This window comes from Paralichthys olivaceus, chromosome 20, assembly GCF_024713975.1.
Source record: "Paralichthys olivaceus isolate ysfri-2021 chromosome 20, ASM2471397v2, whole genome shotgun sequence".
NCBI lineage: Eukaryota > Metazoa > Chordata > Actinopteri > Pleuronectiformes > Paralichthyidae > Paralichthys > Paralichthys olivaceus.
Window position 1 is genome coordinate 10100871 of NC_091112.1, and position 22555 is coordinate 10123425.

A 22555-nucleotide genomic window follows, 5' to 3' on the forward strand; every position below is an offset into this window, starting at 1 on the left:
TGTGTGTGTGTGTGTGTGTGTGTGTGTGTGTGTGTGTGTGTGTGTGTGTGTGTGTGTGTGTGTGTGTGTGTGTGTGTTACGTGAATGTCAATTGAGACTTTGAGTTTTATGTAACTCAGAAGGTTTAGTGTCTCCATCTGCTTTTCAAACAGAGACCAGTTTGTGCGTTTAAACTGGGTTTTATGCTGCTGACTATGATGGGGCCATTTAAACCCCTGCATGTTGTAAATACTGGACTTTGAGTTTAAGGATAAGTCTGTACATTTTCTGTATTTTTGTAACCAAAAAGCAAACTCAAACAGGAGTAAATAGAATATTTGTTGTGGACTGTTTTCAGCTCTGAACTTTATATATTTTGTGTATATTTACTAGGGTTGTCCCAAAATACAACTTTTATGACTTAGAAGCTTTAGTGGGAATTACTGGGGAATATTTTAAGTTGTGGGTAGGCGGGTGTCAAAAATCTGACTTCAGCACTGTAACATGTAAGCCTGTCACATTGGTCATGTGTCATTTATAAATTCCAAGAGTACCTAGAGTTCAAGTTTTTATTTGTCACGCATTTCATATAATATAAATGTAATATAAACACATGTTTGTAATTTATTACATGTTTTATTTATTGAGGGATTTGAGGCAGGTCAGGTTTGTGGCTGTTGTAAGGGATGAATATATGAATATGGTGTTCGGTACATGATCTTAGGACATGCTGTGGAACACTATGTCTGTTCCAAACAAACACCCTCCTCATTCCATGTTCTGTAATGTTCGGCCGAGCTAACCTCCCAAGAAGAATCAACAATAATACTGTTTGAGGAGCTAGTGGTAGTGAAATTAGTACTAGCCTCAGGAGACGTCTGTGTGCGTCATAGGTGGGTGAAGAATTTTGTCAACCCTTGTTTTTGTGGCGTTTTGAAAAAAAGATGAAAAGTACCTGTTCATTTACTTTCAAATTAAAGCTGAAAATGCACTTTGAAGTGATGGCACCTCCACTCCTCATTGTATGTTGGATTAGAGTAACCATCTGAAACAATTCAGTTGCTGCCAAAACATTCATTGTTCATCTGTATGCCAGTATTAAAAGGCTCTCACTTTGGATGCTTTACTGTGTGCGTCACTGCGTTACATCGGCACATTTACTGCTGCATCAGTTGTGTGTAACTGACATGAAAGCATTTGATGATCTTGACATTATTTTAGTCACGATCCATTTGTAGGAGGCTTGGTGTCCATGGTGGCATTGCTTTTGTCCTACAATGATTTTCTTCTCTAACAGATTGACAGACTGTACCAATAATAAATGTATTTCTTTGAGTATTTCTGTGATTTGAATTTTCTCCACTTCTCCTCTTTGTCTTTTAAATCTGGTAAAGATTCTGATTCACATGTGGCTGCATTTCCCCTGAGATAGATAGTAAAGTGCATTTTTCATTTATTGGCTCTCATAACCATCCCATCCTTTCTTTGTCTCTCTCCCTCTGTCGTCCCTCTCTCCTTCTCTTATTCTATCTGCAGTTTTACCATCTCTAGTCGACAGACTGGGTGATGGGAAGGACCAGGTCAGGGATAACAGCCAAGCTCTTATCCTTCGCTGCATGGAGCAGACTGCCTCGCCCATGGTGAGGCACTGACACACACCCACACAAACAGACACTTATGTAAAATCTCAGGATCCTAACTAGTCAAACCCTCTTGCACAATCGACTTCAGACATAAAGAGACATGTAATTTAATAAATGTAATAACCATTGTTTGTACCTTAGTTATAAGACTGTTGGATTTCAAGTTTCAGTCTCTGACACACAGTTTATGAAACTGGGAACAATAACCTGTTCAGGTCAATTTTTGTATATTCAAAATGCAAGATTAAAATGCAGAATGGAGATAACAGATAAAACACAGCCACCTCCACATCAATAATAGATCCTCACTACAGCAGAGCTACGCTGTGTTTCAGGCTCCCCCCTCTGGATATGTAAGGAACATCACATGCTACATCACCATTCTACTGTGTTACCCACACACACACACCACATTTCACATCACAGATTGTGACCCTCTCTGTACTCCATAATCTGCTCAAACCCCCGATGAGCTGCCAGGCAGACACTTCTTCTACTCCCTTCTTACCGATTCTCTTGGCCATCCTTCTTCTTCCTCTCTGCAGTACGTTTGGGAAAGGCTTCTTCCTGGTTTTAAACATAAAAACTTCCGCAGTCGAGAAGGAGTCTGCCTCTGTCTCAGTGCTACGCTCAACACGTGAGTAACTTCCTCCTCTTCATTGAATAATGTCATATATTAAACCTCCCAAAAACTACACATGTATTAATCATATCGACTTTAAACCAACTCAGTGAATTTCTTGTTCTACACACTGAGGAATAATTTTTTTCCATATGTTGCTACTGCTACTTTCCATGAGCATGCTGGTTCAAGAAACACAATCTCCATTCTCCAGGATAAATCCTCTTAACTGTATGTGTGGCTCTGTGGCACACGTGCAACAAATGTCACCACCACTTTTGTCATGTGATGCTTCAGTCTTCAAGCATACATGTCGCCATCTGGTCCTGTCAGAGAGGTTTAAAAATCTGTTCTCAATTTTTCCTGGCCTGAACTACGACAACATGAAGAAGTTATTGGAATGGGTCTGTATCTCACTACTACATTCCAAAGAAAATATGACGGTCTGTGTAGAGATATTTTTCCAGAAGCCACAGGAGGTCTTTGGGAAAATAATACAAATGTCCAAGAAATAAAATCAAAGTCAGTCTCAGCTTTTTCATGTCTGCCAGTACTTTATTGTAAATGGTCAGTATACTTGTGAGATGATCAGCTGCTTATTTTTTTGTATATTTTCTGGGCTTGCATGTACACCCTTTAACTTCATTGTGCTCTATACTATTTTTTTTCTCTTCCTTCCATTTCTAAAGGAATCCGCTTGAACTCTTTCCCTCCCATTAGTTGATAAGAGGATTTCTGCTCTTGTAGAAGCCCTCAGTGTCTGGGATTGTAGAGACACTGCTGTCATACTTAACATGGATTGTGCAAGCTTTAAGTGTCATTAAACAAACACACCTATAGACATAAGACCGAACATATGCTTGTTTGCTTGCTGCACCTTGTACCACAGCAGTTCAAGCCTGTGCGAGTTCTAGTCGACTGCATTTTTCTCCTTAGAGTTACTACAGTCAGCAGATCTGCTCTCTTGGAGTCGCAGTGTGACTTTTGTCATCTTTTACTTGTGGAAAGTGACACTGATATGCTAGATGCTAAGCTGCTCTCTGATTGTAAAACTAAAGATGTTCATGGTGTGAACGCAGGTATCCATCAAGCCTGAGTAGACATCAGATATAGATATCTCTGGGGCTGATATGTTTCAATGACAATAAAAGAGAGAATCAAAAAAACAATACCAACAACAATTATACACTCAAACTCAAGAATTGTACAAACTCAAACTCCAACACAAGTTTTATTGGAAAAGGATCAAACCTTTTTTTTATCTTTGTTTCAACAATCTGATTGCATTGGTCCTTATTATTTGTAATAATATTTGCTGTACCCCAAACATGAGCTGTTTGGTTCAGTGACCATTGTATCTTCCAATGTTGTGATTTTCTTTTTCCTCTGGTTTGTATGTCTTTCAGATATGGAGCTCAGCCACTGAGTCTCAGTAAAATAGTTCCTCATCTCTGCTCTCTGACTGGAGACCAGAACCCACAGGTGAGAGGCAAAGCACTTCAGAATATGTTATGATGATGACGATCAACATCTGTTAGTGTGTGTGTGTGTGTGTGTGTGTGTGTGAGAGAGAGAGAGAGAGAGAGAGATTCTATTGTGTCTTCAGTGTACCAGTCTGTAGCTAATACTGTGGTTTGGTTCTCATGGTCCTGAGTGTGGTGGCAGGCATCTTAAAGCAGCTCTGTGATTATTACTATTAGTGCGGAGATGGGCTCTGTCGTCCCCCCACACAGCTTCACTGCTGAATCATGAGCACCAACACCCAGCCATTAACACGCACACAAAACACTACTAGCTCTGAGTGTGTGTGTGAGAGTGAGGGATAGAGAGAGGTTTGTTTAACCTCCAATGGAGTTGCACCCCAAAGCTGAAATCTGCTCCTATCCTCTACCCAATGATTATCTACCCACATACCTTCCCAGCCAATCAACATTGCCTCAGGCCCGCCCACCCTCAGTTGCAAGAATCCCTTTAACATCATCCCACCACCCAATCACAAGTACCCACAGCATAACTAGCAAATCAGATGTCTCCCATTAGGGGGATGAGTACGAGGCCTTAAGGGTTTATTTTATTAATGTGTTTATATTCGCTGTCTCTAATCTCTCTTATCCCAGACAGTGGAGAAACTGTAATATATATGGAGTTATTATGGAAAATACTAATAATCTTATTGATTTTAACACGTATTTCTACATTGACAAGACATAGATGCCTTTGTGCACACTGTGCGAAAGCATGCCTGTCATTTTATTTGCGTGTGGAGAGGACTTTTAAATTGGTTAATGTTTGATGTCCTCAGGTGCGTGAGGCCTCCATAACAACATTGGTGGATGTTTATCGTCACGTTGGAGAGAGGGTCCGAGCAGACGTGGGAAAGAGAGGCCTGCCTGCTGCACGGTGAGTTGCTGATCATCTCCGTCTGTGTCAGCGCTGATGGTGCATTTGTGAGTTTGTGTGTACTACATCAAGCAGGAATTAAATTGTGTGGAGGGTCTGTGGGTCCTCTGGCCTTGGCACTGAGTCTGTCCCAGGCCACACCATGCACCACTCTGCCCTTCACACACACAGAGGCACTTTCATCCAGAGCACAATGCTGACTGACTGTGGGAGGGGGCAGAGGGGGGGGTAACACAGAGTTGGGCAAAATGTGGAGAGAGCGTGTGTGTGTTCATGTCATCTGAAGAGGTCCATTGAGTGGTTTGGTCCTTCTTTGGTCGTCCTGGTTACATGTGTCCAGTTTAGGGTTATTCTAAGCGGACTCTGACCCCCTCTTTCTCCCTCTTTCTCCCATGTGTGAGATCCCAGCAGCAGCCTGTGTTGTGCGCTGACTCCTGAGTATGAGTCTTTCGTCTGTGAATGCCGGCCGTGGCAGTGTGTCATGTGTTGCTCATATTAAGCCTGTCTGTCTCCAGTGTAAACATGCTGTCTGTGTATGCAGGATTTATATAGACCAGTGTGTGTGTTTGTGTGTGCGCTTCAAGCTGCATGTAGAGGTCTGACCGATGCTGTGATTTAGATCTGAAACCAATGCTTGTTTTCTCTTCTACAATATCTTGTGTGCATATGAATTCATTGCAAACTTTTGTATTGTGAGCAGCACAAATATGTCATGCCAGTTTTATAAGTCTGCTTACTGATGATATTGGATCACTGTTATGTAGGCGAGGTTGTCTGAGTGTGTTCGCTTTAGTATATGGTTGCAGAGTGGAATGCAGAGCCACAGCCAAGGTCTCGCTGACAAGATCACATATCAAATCTGTAGAGCTCGCATCAGATAATGTAGAGAAAGGGGGCGTTGTGACAGAGAAGGGGAGTGGTGGGAAAGATAATATGAAGGAATAATGAGAGGTGGACGACTCCTGCCTTCATGGTTTATGTCCCTGCTGTTTATGTTCTGTGAGACAGGACAGAGAGATCTTTTTTTTTCGTGCTGGAAAACAAAGGAGTCGTATGTATATGCAAGATTCCTGCACATGTCTGGAACACAACTTATGACACCTGCACTTTTATTGATATTTGAAGGGGAATTTTGAATCACAGTCTATGAATTATAGTCTCTCTCTTTCTTAAGCCAGACAGAACATTTCCAGAAACTTGGATCTGGATGTTTTGCCTTTCTCTTATGAGGAATCCAGCAGGCGATTGTCCGAGCACATCCACTCATTCTCTGTGAATCTTGTTGCTCTATTTTCACATGACCTCACTTTGACATTTTGAGGATATTTTTTACTAGAGGGCTGGCAGGCTAAGTTCCAGAAAATGTCCAGTGCAACTGACTAGGACATTTGCATTCTCACGTACAGCCCCCTCTGGAAAAATCACAGGAATATATTCAGTTTTCACTGTATGTCTAAAAGAGGCTTTTCTTTCTTCTCCCCTTCAATTACAAAAAGCCTGCAACAGTGTCCAAATCTGTGGTCGTAAATCACATAAAATGTCATATTTATTTATGTGAAAAGTTATTTACATTGCTATCCTCAAGAATATTGGAAGTAGGCCTGGAGGTTGTGACTAATAAGCATTATATCATTTTCATGCAGGTCAGGAAATCTTTTTTAAATATCGAGTTTCCAAACTGTGACAATTGAATGATGATGACTGTTATTACTCAACAGTTAGGTACCAAAAACAGTTAGATTTGAGTATTTTTTAGTCAGTACAACCAGCTGCATTGAAACTGACTTCCTTTTTCAGACCATCAGTGACCCAGGTTACACCAGCTTTGGCAGCCGGTCTCAATGGGTCATTGTGAATCATGTGACCTGGCTGTGTGACCCAGGTCGATGTCCTGTGTTGTGGGTCAAACACCACCTGAATTTCATTGTTTGTGTTTCTGTTACAGATGACAGTTTTATAGCAGTGTTGTTATTTAATCTTAAACATCATTTAACTGTCTCCCTGGTGTGTGGACAGTGATTTAGGAGGAAGTAACAGGATTAATGGTTTAATCTGTGTGTGATGCTGTGGGGTTTCGCGACAGAGCCAGACCTGAACAGAAGGCTGCTGGTGCAGAGTTTTAGTTTTTTTTGGACTATGGATCTTTAGGAGCCTCAGGCTCACTGAAAGTTGGAATTGTGCAGCGATTACACTCCCTACAGCAAGGTTTCATTTTGTTTGCACTTTTCAGATCATAAACGTAGGTTCCATACTACTCGCAGGTAGAGGAAGTCATTCTGGAGAAAAGCTTCAGTGCTTCAACGTGGAAGTAAATTCTTCATGCCTTCATTATACAACATTTAACTGTCTCCTTGATGTGTGGATTCTGACTTAAATGTAAAAAAATTGCAATGTACAGTGCATGTATTACTATGGTTTAGTAGCAACAACAAGGGATAAACATGTAACATCAATCTTCTGTCAGCATTCAATTGCAGGTTTAAGTAGACCTGTCGTATAAACACATTTCTTGTAAGAAAGGGAACTGAGCTACCTTATTTGTGTACGACCATTTTTCAGTGACAGTTGATCGGTATCCAACACAGCTTCAGAGCTTGGTGTAAAAGGGGCAGCAGTATCGAGAGGGGATCCTTGAATTAAGAAAAGAGAATTAGGATTTTTTTTAAAAAAGAGGAATATGAGGACATGGACAAGTGAGGTGAGAAGGCAAGAGGAAGAGGGGGGAGGAGCTGCCATGCATTCTGTCTGCCACTGGCTGTACAGCCCCTCCCCCTCTGACGAGTGTGTATGTGTGCGTCTGGCTATGAGAGGGAGGTTATGTAAAGGGTAACTGAATCTCTTTGCTGGCTGTCACACAAACTGGCCCACTTGTCTCTCTCACACACATGCACACAAAGACCCCATCTGAGATTTAACTCTTTGCATCACTGTGGAGATTTCTCAGTGGGTGTGTGAGCTCGGCACACAGTACAAATGTGAGACATTAGGTGGTGCTTTGTCACATGCACATAGCATGCTTTGGTCTCTCGCTGTTTGCCACTCTCTCTCACACGCACGCACGCAAACACACGCATGCACACACTCGCTCTCTCTCCACCTCCCCTCTCCCTCCCTACCTCTCAGAGCCACTGCACCATGTTGGATACAAAGAGCTGAGGGGAGCTGAGGATCAGTGTGTCACTAGCATGGGAGCTAATGCAACGTTGCGCAGCAACCTATTAATCAACCCTCTGGGAAATGCTAAGGCAATCGAGTGCAGAAGACCGTAGGCTTGGTTTATTCTGAGGCAAACCAATATATTAAAAATGCTAATGAATGGAAGGGAGCAACTTGAAAACGCGGCACAGCTGAGCAGACACAGATCGTCACTTATCAGGATCCTCTAAGCTGTCGGGTGCTAGTGGACCTGCACCTTGACACCAAAAGACAGACAGGGAGATAAACAGACAGAGGAAGGTGTGTATTCCTTTATTTGTATGTGCTCACATCCATGGATGACGTTTTTGGGAAGCAGACATTAGGGCAAGTCACTGGACAATGTAGGTCATTGTGTCTATTGTGTTTTTATCCATGTGCACCCCATGTGTATCCACACTGCTCAGAATGATATTTGTGCAGAGCAATTATTTTATCTTGATTTGTCCTTAAATTGTGAGACATTATTGCTCTTTTAATTAACAGAGCAGATTGTGTGTTGTGTGTTGAGTCAGTGTGTGTTTGATGCTGAGGAGGTTGTCAGGAAGACTCTTGTCATGTTGCTGCTGCAGCTTCATGAGTATTGCTGGCATAATAGACACACCCACCAATAGGCAGACAGACAGGCTCTCCACATGTTGCTGCTGCTAATGCTTTCACCTGGGATTCTCTAGGTCAAAGTGTGCGTGTGAGTGTCTGTCTGTCTGTGTTGTTCTAACCTTTTTTCTTCTTCTCTTCTCTCTGCAGGTTACAGACGATATTCACTCGTTTTGATGAAGCCTTGAATTCAGGCAACATGGCTCTCAGCCCAAGTCACGGTCAGTGTCCTTTATCATTTATTATTCGCCACCAAATCGAGTCATGTTTTGGTTTGAAGCGAGAGCCTGGTTGTGTGTGTGTGTGTGAGCGCTTGTGCGTGCCTTGTGATTGTGTATGTCTGTTACAATGAGCTTTGGTAAGAGGAACTAACAGGATTAATGGTTTAATCTGTGTGTGATGCTGTGGGGTTTCCCAACAGAGCCAGAACTGAGCAGAAGGCTGCTGGTGCTAATGTTTTTGTTTTAGCATTAGATTTGACTATGAATCATTAGGAGCCTCAGGCTCACTGAAAGTTGGAAGTGTGCAGCGATTACACTCCCTACAGCAAGGTTTCATTTTGTCTTCACTTCTCAGATCATAAACTTAGGTTCTATACTCCTCGAAGGTAGAGTAAGTCATTGTGGAGAAATGTTTCAGTGCTTCCATGTACAGCGTGGATGTAAATTCTCCAAACACAACAGAGTAAAAACTAGTGAGATTTGGTTGTTTAGATTGTTTGATTGATATCATTTTGAATTATGCTTCCAACCACATAAAAGTAGTTTGTAACTATAAAGCCCATTGTGCTAACCACAATACCACAATATAGAAAAAGCACAGAGACAGAAATTCAACATTACAACACAATAGATCTTGGCAAACCAGAAAATAAGGAGTGTCAATGAGCGAGTAATTGAATGTTACTGGACACACAAATATAAAACCAGTACCTACTTCGTAACAAAGCAGTTTCAGATTAGCTATCACAAACGTTGCCAAGAGAACAAAACTATACTGACCCACTGGTTCTGTTTATGTAATCTTGGTGGGCCATCATCAGTTTGGCGTAGTCTCTAACACCAACCATATTAAGACCATATGGGATTTGATTTCAGTGTCATAATATTTATTGTTTCCTTAATCAGTTACATTCATACAATCACTGGTGGCTTCTAGCTCAGCTTTTAATGACATTTTGCAGCAGCAATGCATAGATTTCTGATGAATTAGTTCACTCAGGTCGTGGGTAGGAGTGGAAATCTCTAGTCATCTCACAATTTGATTCAATGCCAAATCAAAGGGCTACGATTCAATGAGAAAATGATTATCAATCAAAGAATTTGACTCTGTGACCTTAAAAGACGACCAGACCTTTAATTTGCGCCTGTCCTGCAAAACGGTGGTTACTTAAGTGGCAGCGGGACATCGCTAAAAATAAACGTTGTTGATAATGTTCTGTCTCTGAATCGAAGAATCAAGAAATTTCCCCACCTCTAGTAGTGGGAAGAACAGCTGTTTAATTTGAGATCTTTACAAGCAAGGACCACAATTTTTTTGTTCCCGATCTATTTGACTTTGGGTTGTTGATCAGATCTCGTGTCATTGTTGGGAAATAAGAAGCACAGAATCAGCTAAAATCCAAACATTTCAAAAGGCATGAATGTCCCAACTTTGGTCAGTAAATATGGCCTTAAGATGAGTTTGTGCTCTGTGATGTCAGTAAGGTTTTGGTTCTTGATGTCAAGCAGAGCCTGTCATTGGCTGTTTGTAACTTTAGGCTGCCCTGTCAGTGGGGCGATGTGTCTAACAGCCACAGTTGGTGGGTAAAATGGTCGGCTGTTGCAACTTGTTTACTTGGCTAGAGAGAAACATGGGCAGAGACATCGAGAGGAGCTCAGGGCTTGTGGGGGTTTCTGTTGCCATGATGGGATCTCTGGTGGCAGGACAGGGGTAGAGGGAGTGTTACTTTTAACTCCTGCCTCCCTATGGTTGAGAGCAAAGTTGTGTCTCTGGTGCATGATTGTGTAAGTCATTGTATAAATCTTATTTAGAACAATTATGTGAGTTCTGTTTTCTTATGTTTCTATTTTTACACACTCCCAAGAGGTCTCGTCATGTGCCTAGGAAGAGATGTGTGATGATTTTAGATCAAAAAATCTTGTTTCGTTGTTCTTTAATAGACGGAGAGAGATGCATCACAACAGTCCAGTGAAAGGTTTGAGAAGAAACTGGCTGGGATGGTTGCAGTCACTCTATTCTTGCCTGAAATAACCAAGCAAGCAGTTAACAAACCACATAACAGGCTGATACTAATGGAATGACACTGATACTGAGAGTATCAGGGTACATCCTGGACATATTCAATTTACTATATATAATACAAAGAAAAGTGTCAAATCCTCACAAAATTATTTAATAACTACTTGACAGCTTCCTGAGTTTGCTGTAACGCTGTTAGATACTGATACTGAATTTGGCATCAGTCATGCACAAAGCTGAATTGAATCTTGCAGTTGAAGGAAAAGTGATTTTGGAGTCTTTAAGTTTATCTAACCTGCTTCTGTCTCCATAATTCATGTCCTGTTCTCAATGATTGAAACTGGCCTAGAGAACCAATAAAAGAGGTTAGTGGAATGTCAGACGCAGACTGAGATGAGTATGTTTGTAACCAAACATTCAGTAAAGCTTCCAATAATTTCTGCGTGTAGACACACAGGTTCGTTCTTTACTTGCCCTTGCCCCACATCTCTTTTAGTCCAGCTTTTGGCGTTTGCTCTACAGGGTTTGTGGCAGCTGTTGCTGCGAGAAGAGGAGGGAGGGAGGGCAAAGGATTGAGGGAGGAAGCTGAAAGAGATCTCTCGCAGTAGCCGAGTCACAGCGCTGTGCCTATCACTGCCTCTCCCCAATTCATCATGACAGAGACAGAGAGAGATTGAACAAACAAGAGAGGGGGGAAAAGATAGAAGAGAAGACAAAGGAGAACAGAGGGAGAGGAGCGAATACCGACATAACAGGCAGTTTTTCTACCCATGACACACTGTAACCATGGCAGTTGGGGATGATGGTAAGTGTGTGTGTGTGTGTGTGTGTGTGTGTGTGTGTGTGTGTGTGTGTGTGTGTGTGTGTGTGTGTGTGTGTGTTAATCTCATCTGGCGGTGGATGCTGGCACTCAGACAAGGGCTTGTCAACATATGGGTTTAGATTGAAATCAGCTTAAACCCCAAGCACTTTCACCCCGAGTGCTCTGGCTCAGATTCAGGCTACAGATGTAAAGTGTGAAGGAGAAAAGTGGGGTTCCCTATAATGAAACATGTCAATTATGTTGTACTGAAAATGAATGTGTTTGTGTGTCCTAGTGAATGGTTGTTGTGTTTTCTTTCAGTTTTCTTAAAATTGATTTAAATGTGAGACAGGAAATGTATCCGTAACTCAGAGTATCTGTCATGGCTTAATTTGACAGTATGCACCTTGGTCACAGAGGCCAAGTGGCTTTCATGTTCTTTATTTTGTAGTGCCTCAGGTTTAATCCAATGTAACGTTATAAATATTTAACAATATATTGGCTTAAGTAATCGTTTTTATTTAATTAAGACGGCACATTGAACAGATCGTTTTGCTTTCAGTCTGACACCATCTAGTTTCAACATTAACGCACCAGATTTCAACTGGATGTGTAAAGATAAATAGATGAAAAGCATTTTAAAATTTGTAACCTGATCTTTCAGACAATCCTGAAAACAACTGACCTGTGACGCAGACTTAATACAGTTGGCTGATTTCAAAACTCAACTTCCATCATTAACACTGATTGATAAAATTATTCAAAATGACAAATAACTGATGCATCCTCAGGTGCATGTGTTTAAAAGTGAACAAAGCATGTTTCCAGAAAGTAAGGTATGTCTGTGCCACTGGCGCCATGCTAAACTCACTTAATGTTATTTTGTCTTTTCTGAAAATGAGTTTGTCCAAATGCACATTCACACACACACACACACACACGCACACACACACACACACACACACACACACACACACAGAGGAAGCCCTGAGATAATCAGGGCCGTGCCAGTTAACCATCAGCCGTAGCTTTCATTGCTTGCATTGTACCTTAGTGTTGACAGGGACTGACGTTTACACACACACACACACACACACACACACACACACACACACACACACACACTGTCTTTCACAGACATCCTCATTCTGCTTCAGTGCATCCTTGGCTCTGTAAAGGAAACCATGACCCCATTTCCAGGCTAGGCTGGTTGCCATGGCAAAGCTTTCCTCTCAATAATATGGTTTATCCCTCTCCTGGATTTGGAATTAGGACTCAAATCGTACCTCTATATGTGTGAATATCTTTGCTTTTGTGTATGTGTGTACTTCACTCCTGCTTCTTTAAACTATATTTACTTCTATACTCAACTGTGGTTATACAGTGTGTTCCTCATCTTGTATTGTTGATAGATTTTTAAATAGTAGTTTTTGCTATGTCTAACAATAAGAATCACAGTTATCTGAAGAGATGGTTATAATACTTTTTGTTTTAAATGCCTACACACACACAAACACACCTCTCTTTTCTAGTCTTCTCATGTTCTCCTTACCATCATCCCTCTCTCAAATGGGCAAAGTGCTGTGAAATATCCAAATATTTTCTCTCTATTATCTTATGCACATTGTCACATGGTCCTGAGCCAGTCGATGTGACACAGTCTGTGCCCCAGCTTAAAGCAGATCAGCACAAACACAGGCTCTCTGTGTGTCGTTAGTCTAATTCCTCAGAAGATGCCTGGTTATGCTTTTCATGGCATGTTAACATTTTCAACTGTAATACTTAATGATGATGATGTCGATGTCTGCTGCACTGCTCCGACTGATCGTCTCAGTTCTTCAGAACAGAAACTCTGACTCTTCAATGTCACTGATGTTTGGTGTGAACAGAATTTAAAATGACTGTGCAATTGCTGTGGGAAACTATCAGCAAACACTAACAGTAGCACCGAGTGGCCTGTGACTCACAAACACAGAGGGTGGTTGGTGTTGACTTTTTTGCACATGATGTCATTTTGTGAGCTCCATCATTGATCTACATATTGTGACTTGTTGTGTGGGCTCCTGTGTTTGAAGACCTTTACATCACTGAACTTATCAAATTTAAACTGAATTAAACTTATTTTAATTAAACTTTCTCCAGCAAAGCAGTGAGTTCAGATTTATGTCTCTCTGTATTGAAGCTCACCTGTAGCTACACAGAATGGCCTTTATTTATCAAGAAGAAGCCATTTGTCTGGTGCACAGCCAGTGCTGCCACCATGTGGTCACAACAGAAAAATAGTATGCTCGGGTCTGGTTTTTTTTTGCTTTTTGTGTAGACGCTTTATTTGCACATTGTGCCATCTTCTTTTAGGCAGTGTGATGTCTCCATGGCAACACTAATGCCGCCATGTGTTTCTCTCCTCCCCATCACGCCAGAATCCATCCTAATTTAATAAACCAGCATGAAGACACAATGTGTTTATTTAACTAAATTGGAGATGTGAACGTGTGTTCGCGGGCACACTGCACACCTTTTTTTTTTTCCTGTTTGCTGCTCATCTGAGAAGCTGGTCTGCACTGGTCGCCATGGTAACAGCATGTGTGCAGCCTGCCTTCTATTTCTCTCTCTCTCTATCTGACTCTTTCTCTCCCTCTCCGTCTCCCTCCCTCTCTTTCAATGCCCCTCCTCTCTCTGGTGTCTCAGCTCTGCCCTCCACCCTGAGACATTTTCTCCCATGGGGTCTGACTAGACAAAAGCAGGAGATGCTAACGATGATGCAAATCATAGCTAAGACAGTTGATGCATGACTAATAATTGCTAATGGCCCCGTGGGTTTTGATAGAATACAATTAAAATCATTTAACTGGTATTTTATTCTGTTAGTTCATTCTGTTTTATTGGTGTCCCTATCATTACATTTAACTTCTTTTCTTCTGCATTCATCACATATATTAAATGTTAGACCGTCTCTCATAATGTTGTAGTTATAATATAAACATTTTATGCAAAGGGTCTTGTAATCCTTTTGGGCCTTGAACTTTGACCTCTGACGCTGACCATAAACAATCATGAAGAACCTGTTTGTTTAAAACATATACTTTCACGTTAGATATGAAATTGATCAATAATTGTTTCGCTGTGAGAATGTTTAGGGACGTTTACATCCATATAAAGCAAAGAAACTAGTCAATAGACTTTTAATTTAAGGCTCCACAGTAAAATGCAATTCACTAAAAACAAGCGTGAAGTGATGATGGCTGCAGTACAGTCCTTCACAAGGCACAATGCCAAGTGGCTTTTAGTGTCTATAGGTTGAAGACTTCAGTCCATGGGTGTAAATAGAGCCCGGCCGATTTTATTGGTTGGCTGAAAAAAACTTTTTAAATGCACATGGGTATATTTGTATTGGCCCCCAAAGATCCATATCGGTTGAGCTCTAATTGTAAATTATTTCTAGTCCAGTTAAATATAACAAGTACTGGTGCCCCTAAAAGTGGGCTGCATTTTTCTTCTGCGCCACTGATTTGCATACAAGCACCTTCAAATTAAAGCAGGAAGTTTGGAGTTCAACCTCATTGTTATTGTTTCATTTCACATCCAGTGTCCTGGACTGCAGAGTCAAAACATTGAACAACATGTCACTGTTTTACTCCTCTGTATGTGTGTGGGGGTGTGTGAGTGGGAGGGTGTGAGTGGGAGGGTCAAGGCCTCAGATGGAGGGGTGTGGCCATTTCCCCCCTTCACCCTCCCAATCATCACCCCCCCTTTTGTTTTTTCTCCACCACCCTTTGTTCTGTAGATGTGAAAAGAGAGATATTGAAAGAAATGAATGTGCTTTTTGTCTTGTAGGTAGATGAGGCAACATAAAAAGTTTGTGTTAAGAGGTTATTGATTATTGAGCATGAGAGTAAGAGAGTTGAGGAGAGTGTGTGTTGTCCAGGGTACTGAGTTTAGGTTAGCTTGTCTTGCAGGGACACAGAAGAAACCCTGTTAATATTCCTGGGGTGTCTGTGTGTGTGTGTCTCTCCCTTTCTCTCCCACCACACACACATTCATAGTCCTGCCTCCGCACTGGCTGCAACACCATGATGTCACCTCTCGTCCGATTGGCTGCGAGGATGCTGAGGAAAGGAGGAGAGATGCTAGGAGAGAGAGAGGGGAGGGTAGAGGATAGCTAGAGAGGAGTGATAGAAAATGCCGGCACTTATATGGGTGCAGGGATTTTCAGACAGCGATGTGAAGTGTGAGTGCATGTGTGTGTGCAGCTTTAGCTCCAACATGAAGTGTGTGTGAGCTGTGTGTGTGTGTCTTGGGGTACGGCTTGGAGAAGAGGGGGGACCCCAATACCACGCCCTCCCAGAAGCATGAGGCGACTGATCTGCCAGCGGATCTGTGACTGTGAGTGCAGGGATGGATCTTGGTGTTTTGGTGTGTGTGTGTTGCTGATTGTGTTTGCAAATGTTTAATGACAGAGGACCTTCTGCACATATTTTTTGAATGCATGTGACACACACACACACGTATGACATGATGTTGCATGTTGCATGTGTGTAGGTAACTTGATGTATGAGTCTAGGTGTTGGGTGGTGGCTGTGGCGCATTTCCCCACGACTGGTTGTCAGAGCGACTGGAGCGCTACTGCATTCCTATGCCAACAGTTTCATCTCCACAGTCGTGTGTGTGTGTGTATCTGCATGTATGTGTGTGTCCTCTGATATTGTCCTCCACAAGTGTTACGCTGGCACACTCAAAATGCTGCACCTTTTTTGCAAGTGTGACTCAAGTTGCACTGGTAGCTTTCTTGTTAGCTATATTTCTGCTAGCATGTGGGCTCCGGAGAGTTCTGTCAATCACAGTTTGCATTGGTGGACATTTTGGTCATTAGATGTGTCTTCAGGCTCTTTTAAGTGATCTACTTGTGTGTGTGTTTCTTTTTTCTTCTTACTTGCTGTGTGTGTGTAATTAGTATTGATTTAGTGATTCCTGACCAAGCTCTCTGCAGACTACAACCCCCTCCATGCTTTGCGACTCGTCTTTACTTTTCTTTCTACTGATCGTTGTCTATGAACAGACTCGAGCTCTTTATGCTCAGCATAAAAGGAGCAACTAAAATCCAAGCTACTGTGAAATGCTTCAGACTGAAGGTGTAAATAATTCATGCACTGTAACAAATTTAGAAGCTCAGCAAGGTATTTGTTTTATGAGAATGGATTGTTATCCTTTTATCAGTGAGTCTTCAGTTGTTATATATTATGTCAATTAAAATAATTGTTCCACTGTTCAGACCAATCCAGGTCTGTCTTTTAATATACAATGATGTGCAATATATGTAATAAGATCATTAATATCTGTTGTGTAGTCTGAACTTGTCTCAGAAACATTTCCAAAGACTAACACACAAGTGGTAACGCTCTACACTTTCTCTTCTCTCTCTAGATCGTAATTTTGACGATGACGACAGTGTGGATGGGAGTCGTTCTTCCTCAGCCCAGGCTGCATTCAAGGTCCCCAAAGTTCCAAAGAAGCCTGCAGAGTCCTCGGCTGCACGCAGACCCAGTGCTACTGGTGGCAAGCTAGGTACTTAAGTTCATGCACATTAACAGCTCCAGTGAATTCAGATGAAAAACATTGCATCCACGGCAGGAAGCAACTCAATGATCAGTATCATTATGATTACAAAGTGTAACCATTTACTCAGTGTGCGGTCCATCTTTTTATAGTCAGAGCTCAGTAGTGTCGGTGTTTAAGATTTAGACATTACTGAATTCAAAAGCACTTGAAAGCTAGTAACTGACAAACAGCCTAGAGATGTTGAAGCTGACTTTGTTGATATTTATATAAATTCTGTCATGGTCCTACATGGCCCATCATTATATGACAGTGTTGCTGGATTTATGCGTCACTTCACTTCGCTTTGTCTCAGGGTGTGTTTCATCTGGTGAAGGCTAAATACAGAAATCCACTAGAACTAGGCAGAGGTGCTGCAGCACAGTACATCAAGTGTCTGCTGATGAATGAAGGGAGGTGAACTGACCTCTAACTTGGACGTCATGCAAAATGATGAACCCCTCAATCAGTGATGTAGGACTTGAGTCTGATTCAAACCCTGAGACTCGACTCGGATTAGATTTGTGGGGACTCAGACTTCAAGCATCGACTGCGTTCAGACTTTGAAGTTGGAATTAAGGGCTCCGATGTGTTCTCAATAATAATTTGGTGTAATATACCAATAGGCATGTTAAGAATATCACATTATTCAATTTCTTGCAATGTCAGACAGGTGTGTGAATCCACAAACCTACATATGGGTTCATGCTCATACCATCATTAACAGTAAGAGACGCCCTGAACAGTGGACTTTGCTTTTACTGATTTTACTTCAAATTCAACCCTTATGAGTCTGGTAATGGGGACTCAACTCTGACAACACTCTGACTCCTCTTTATTCAGTTGGATTTAGAATCTGGACTTGACTCTTACTCAAGCTTTAGTGACTCAACACTTCTAAAGATAGACAGAATCTGCCCTCCTAACCTTTTCATGTCCTCATAAACAACTCAGTGTAATCAGGTTTTCTGCAAAGTATATTATTGTTGGATACAGTTCAGGGTCAGAGTCTGTGGGGGTTGTTCAAGGAAATAAAATTATTATTTTGCAGATGTCACAGTCTACAGTGACGCACTGCCTCTGCGTCTCCTCAGAAATCTGATACTCTTTCATATTCTTATCATCAGCCTGATACCTGCTCTCATATCTCAGGGCTGCAGCAGATCTGTGAAACAGTTCTTATATCCTCCTTACCGTTCAGAGATCCTCCTCCTCCTCTCTGCCTCCTATCCCTCCTGGTGTACACAGTGCAGTGTTGTTTGCTTCCTCTTTCCATGCATTGATTTTTTTCCCATCCTTTTCTCTATTGGAAGAAAGCTGTGCTCCCACCACCATGCAGTCGATTCCTGCTGCCTACTAATGTATCTCTGTCAGCATTGTCGCACACACATGCTAACATAGAGTGCTCTCGTAGGCGTATGTGTTTCACTAGCAAGCATTCTGTCTGAGTCCTGGTACATCGCTGCGTTGTGTGGAAACACAGGATGATGATCTCTTGTCACTTGGATCATTAAGGGCTTATTGATCGTAGAGCGACAGAGAGGCTGAAGTCAAAGGCATGCTGGGTATTTTTCACAACTATGACCTTGTTAAAATCACTGGGATGGAAAGGATTTACCTTTGTCACGGGTATTATTCAATCACATGCCTCTGAATTGTATCTTCTTTTTTCTGCTGTATGAGAGTAGTTTCCATGATGGCGGTGATGGGAGGACCTATTGTCTGAATGTAGATTACAGTACGCCCACACAATCTGGCAGAATGTGACAGTACGACAGATATTTTGCCATTTTGCCAATAACTGACAGTAATAGAAAAGATTGCTGCCTAACACGAACGGTTTTAATCCCTATCAGAGAGGATCAAGCACCAGAGCCTCAAAGGATATGATTTTAAGTAAATATCATTTATCTGTTCTCACAATTACAAAAGCATCTTCCATCAACATAACCAAAATTATTATTGGAGTCATAACGACTGATAACATGCCCTGAACCTTTCCATTCCATAAAGCTGGCAGTAAAAAATAATTGCAAATGTGAAGAGGTGGAGGGGGTGATTCTAGGCAAGACTGCTTCCATGTTACGCCTGGAGAGTCACGGAGGATTGTGCCAATTGCTAACCAGCCAGCTAGTCGACCATCAACCGACCCCAGTGAAAAGGAGGAAGGAAAACATTTCATCTGCCTTTGTTCATAACCAACTCTCTATCAAGTCCTCCTCTCCTGTGAACACCTTCTAAGTTGCCTCTGTTTTTGAATACCCCCATCATCTTGGATTGCTCTCAGCTCCTGCCTTTTTTTTGTGTGTGTCTCTTCATCTGGTCTATCCCTCCTCTCCCTGTTCCCCTCTGGTGAGGAGCTGGAGGACGTTTGGTCCACAGAGCTTCCACTCCCCAGAGAGATATGATTGACACTCCCATTACTGCCAGGAAGTCCATTAGAAACACAGGCTGACACTGTTTGTGTGTAGTTCGTGCCTGTGTTTGTGCGAGTTAGACCAGAATCACGAATCCAGTCTGCACAGAAATCCTTTCATGCTGAGCGATATTCTAAATATACACAAAGACGCTTTTTAATCGACTCTGCTCTGTTTTTCCAGTGTCTAAAGAAAGTGCCGGAGCGGTTGATGAAGATGATTTTATTAAAGCCTTCACAGACGTCCCTGCTGTCCAGGTACACTACACACAGGAGAATAAATGGGGACAATCGCACATATTTACACCTACTACCAACTATTGAGGCTTTCAAGGCCAGAATGCCTGAGATTTTTTAAATTTTTCACATTCTTTGTTTTGCATCCTTCTGTTCCATCTCTATGCAGATCTACTCAGCAAGGGATCTTGAGGACAACCTAAATAAGATCCGTGAAATTTGCTCCGATGACAAACATGACTGGGACCAGAGAGCCAGCGCTGTTAGTAGAGTCACCTTTAATTCTTCATTTGGTTAAACTGTAACAACACTGCAGTTATAATTTTTGTGTCTCCGATTGATTTTTAATGTTTTTATAATGTGTTTTTGTTTTTGCAGATGAAGAAGATTCGCTCACTGCTGGTGGCGGGCGCAGCCGACTACGACTGTTTTTACCAGCACCTACGGCTACTAGATGGAGCTTTCAAACTGTCAGCGAAAGACCTGCGCTCGCAAGTGGTTCGAGAGGTCTGCATCACTGTAGGGTGAGTTGATTACACATACTTTCATCACTGAAATAGTTAACTTCCTGAAGGAGTAAATAACTAAATGTTTTATACTATTCTTGAAATACAGGACACTGTATCATGTGGCCCTGTTGGATCCAAACAGTTTGATTACACCCTGGCAGCATTTTACCTCAGTTTTGGTTGCGTTCATGTTTGATGCGTTGTGTTTATAACATATATGTTGTTGTGTATTTGTCTGTGGGTTCTTTTAGCCACCTCTCGTTAGTGTTGGGGAATAAATTTGACCATGGAGCGGAGGCCATCGTTCCCGTCCTTTTCAACCTCATCCCCAATTGCGCCAAAGTCATGGCCACCTCCGGTGTGTCGGCTATCCGCATCATCATACGGGTAAGTATGATGATGCAAGATTTTAAAAAACAGTGTTGTTTTGCAACTTTATCATCAGTGTGAGCACGGCTGCTACAATCTGTTGTGAATTTCATTGAATCTTCCTGTCCTCTGCAGCACACACATGTCCCGAGGCTCATCCCTCTGATAACCAGTAACTGCACCTGCAAGTCTGTGGCCGTGAGAAGGTGAGGTTAAACACACTACATTGAGGAGCTGGTGTACCAAAGTAATGGTATCACAAGAAGGTTTATGGTGTGGTTCAGTCATTTGCGATGATGAAACTGATGGAAATGTGTCTTCTCCAGGCGCTGTTATGATTTCTTGGACCTTCTGCTACAGGAATGGCAAACCCACTCTCTCGAGAGGTGAGGACAGATGTTTAGATCAGCTCTGGTTTCGCGTTAATTAAAAAAAAAAGAAGTTTCAAACCTGTTTTTCTACTGTTTACACTTAAGGAACCTTTTGTATTTATTTGTCAGGCACACAGCGGTTATGGTTGAAAGCATCAAGAAGGGAATTAGAGATGCTGACTCAGAGGCCAGAGTGGAGGCCCGCAAGTAAGACATTATTACATAAAATTGCATCATGTGAAAGAGTAGTGTTGAATATCTCACCACCCTCATTTTCCTGTTTGAATCCCTCGATTTCTCTATTTTTTTCCCTCCATCATCACCCGGCTACCTCCCTCCACACCCATCCATTTATCCTCTGACTCTGATCTCTCTGCCCACCCCATCACGGTTTCTTCTCTTCTCAGGGCATACTGGGGTTTGAGGAACCACTTTCCAGCCGAGGCCGACGCTCTCTACAACTCCTTAGAGTCATCTTACCAGCGGACCCTTCAATCCTGCCTGAAGAGCTCTGGCAGTGTGGCCTCTCTTCCCCAGAGTGACCGTTCTTCATCTTCCTCTCAGGAGAGCCTCAAGTAATCAGAGCTCAGCACTGCACCTCCATAGTTTGCTTTAGACCTCCAGGTTTACTAGGCTTACACTTATACTACACTATTAAAAATTATTTGGAAGGCCAAATCTGTTTATCTGCACTCTGGAATCAAATATCCTCAGTTGGCTTTAAAATGTCTCATCTAATCTCTCACCTTCTCAGATTTTCTCAATAAATCATCAGTTAGAGAAATACAATCTAATTGATTAAAGTGGACTGCTCTTTTTTTCAGCGAGACAAAATCCTCATTAGTTCATCCACTAGTGTTAAATCACTTCAGGAGATCAAACAAAGAAATGCATAGAAGGTTATTTAGAGGATTATACTCAGTGTATTTATAGCACTTGAATTTGACATTGTGTTGCATTGTCTAATTGGATTTCACTGGTAAACACAAAGACTTCAGTAGCCTGAAATAATAGCAAAATAGAAATATAAACTTTTCCTGCTCACTGCTTTTATTATTTAGCTATTATTTGTTGCAGTGAGTTAGTCATCAGTGTGATTGTATGTAGTTTGAGGCCTGCATGGGAACTGCAAAGAAAAAACAGTGCAGACTAGAAATATCATTAAAAGAAAACTACATTTAAGATGCCATTTGTTTTGTTGTGTATGTGTTTGTTTTATTTTGTACTGACCAACTTCTCTCTCTTGTCTGTCAGTCGGCCTCTTTCTTCAAAATGGTCAGCAGCTCCAGGGCGAGGTGAGTCACATGCACACATACACACACACAGTTGCAAACTCTCTCAAACATATAATCTCGTGGTCACTCGTTTCAAAATGAATAAATACACAGCAGCTCGGTCCATCTGTAAAGTTACCATCATGTTCATTACATCTTGCCCGTGTGTAATCCTGTACAATCACACCCGCTTATGTTTTTATGTGACAACACACATGTGCACAAATGTGTGTTGTCACATAACTTGTTTATTTCTGTTTCGTTATCAATATTGTATATGTTTTGTGTGGAGCCTGCATGTGTTTTGT

At 41.8% G+C, this 22555-nt stretch overlaps 1 protein-coding gene across 17 annotated transcripts in view; it reads left to right on the plus strand.

Annotated features, from left to right (window-relative positions):
- Nucleotides 1-22555, plus strand: part of clasp2 (cytoplasmic linker associated protein 2) — a 50595-nt gene that overhangs the window by 7749 nt on the left and 20291 nt on the right. For 13 of the 17 annotated variants that reach the window (XM_020090638.2, XM_069515834.1, XM_069515836.1 and 10 more), the window contains exons 3-17: nucleotides 1516-1619; nucleotides 2168-2259; nucleotides 3651-3726; nucleotides 4547-4644; nucleotides 8587-8657; nucleotides 16901-17041; nucleotides 19672-19745; nucleotides 19894-19986; nucleotides 20103-20248; nucleotides 20485-20620; nucleotides 20738-20808; nucleotides 20929-20988; nucleotides 21103-21180; nucleotides 21381-21548; nucleotides 22228-22268. In XM_020090638.2, the coding sequence (XP_019946197.1) occupies nucleotides 1516-1619; nucleotides 2168-2259; nucleotides 3651-3726; nucleotides 4547-4644; nucleotides 8587-8657; nucleotides 16901-17041; nucleotides 19672-19745; nucleotides 19894-19986; nucleotides 20103-20248; nucleotides 20485-20620; nucleotides 20738-20808; nucleotides 20929-20988; nucleotides 21103-21180; nucleotides 21381-21548; nucleotides 22228-22268 (1449 nt within the window). Of the gene's footprint in view, nucleotides 1-1515; nucleotides 1620-2167; nucleotides 2260-3650; nucleotides 3727-4546; nucleotides 4645-8586; nucleotides 8658-15697; nucleotides 15863-16900; nucleotides 17042-19671; nucleotides 19746-19893; nucleotides 19987-20102; nucleotides 20249-20484; nucleotides 20621-20737; nucleotides 20809-20928; nucleotides 20989-21102; nucleotides 21181-21380; nucleotides 21549-22227; nucleotides 22269-22555 lie in introns of those variants that run through there. The other 4 variants (XM_069515843.1, XM_069515844.1, XM_069515846.1 and 1 more) reach the window with 2 other exon arrangements.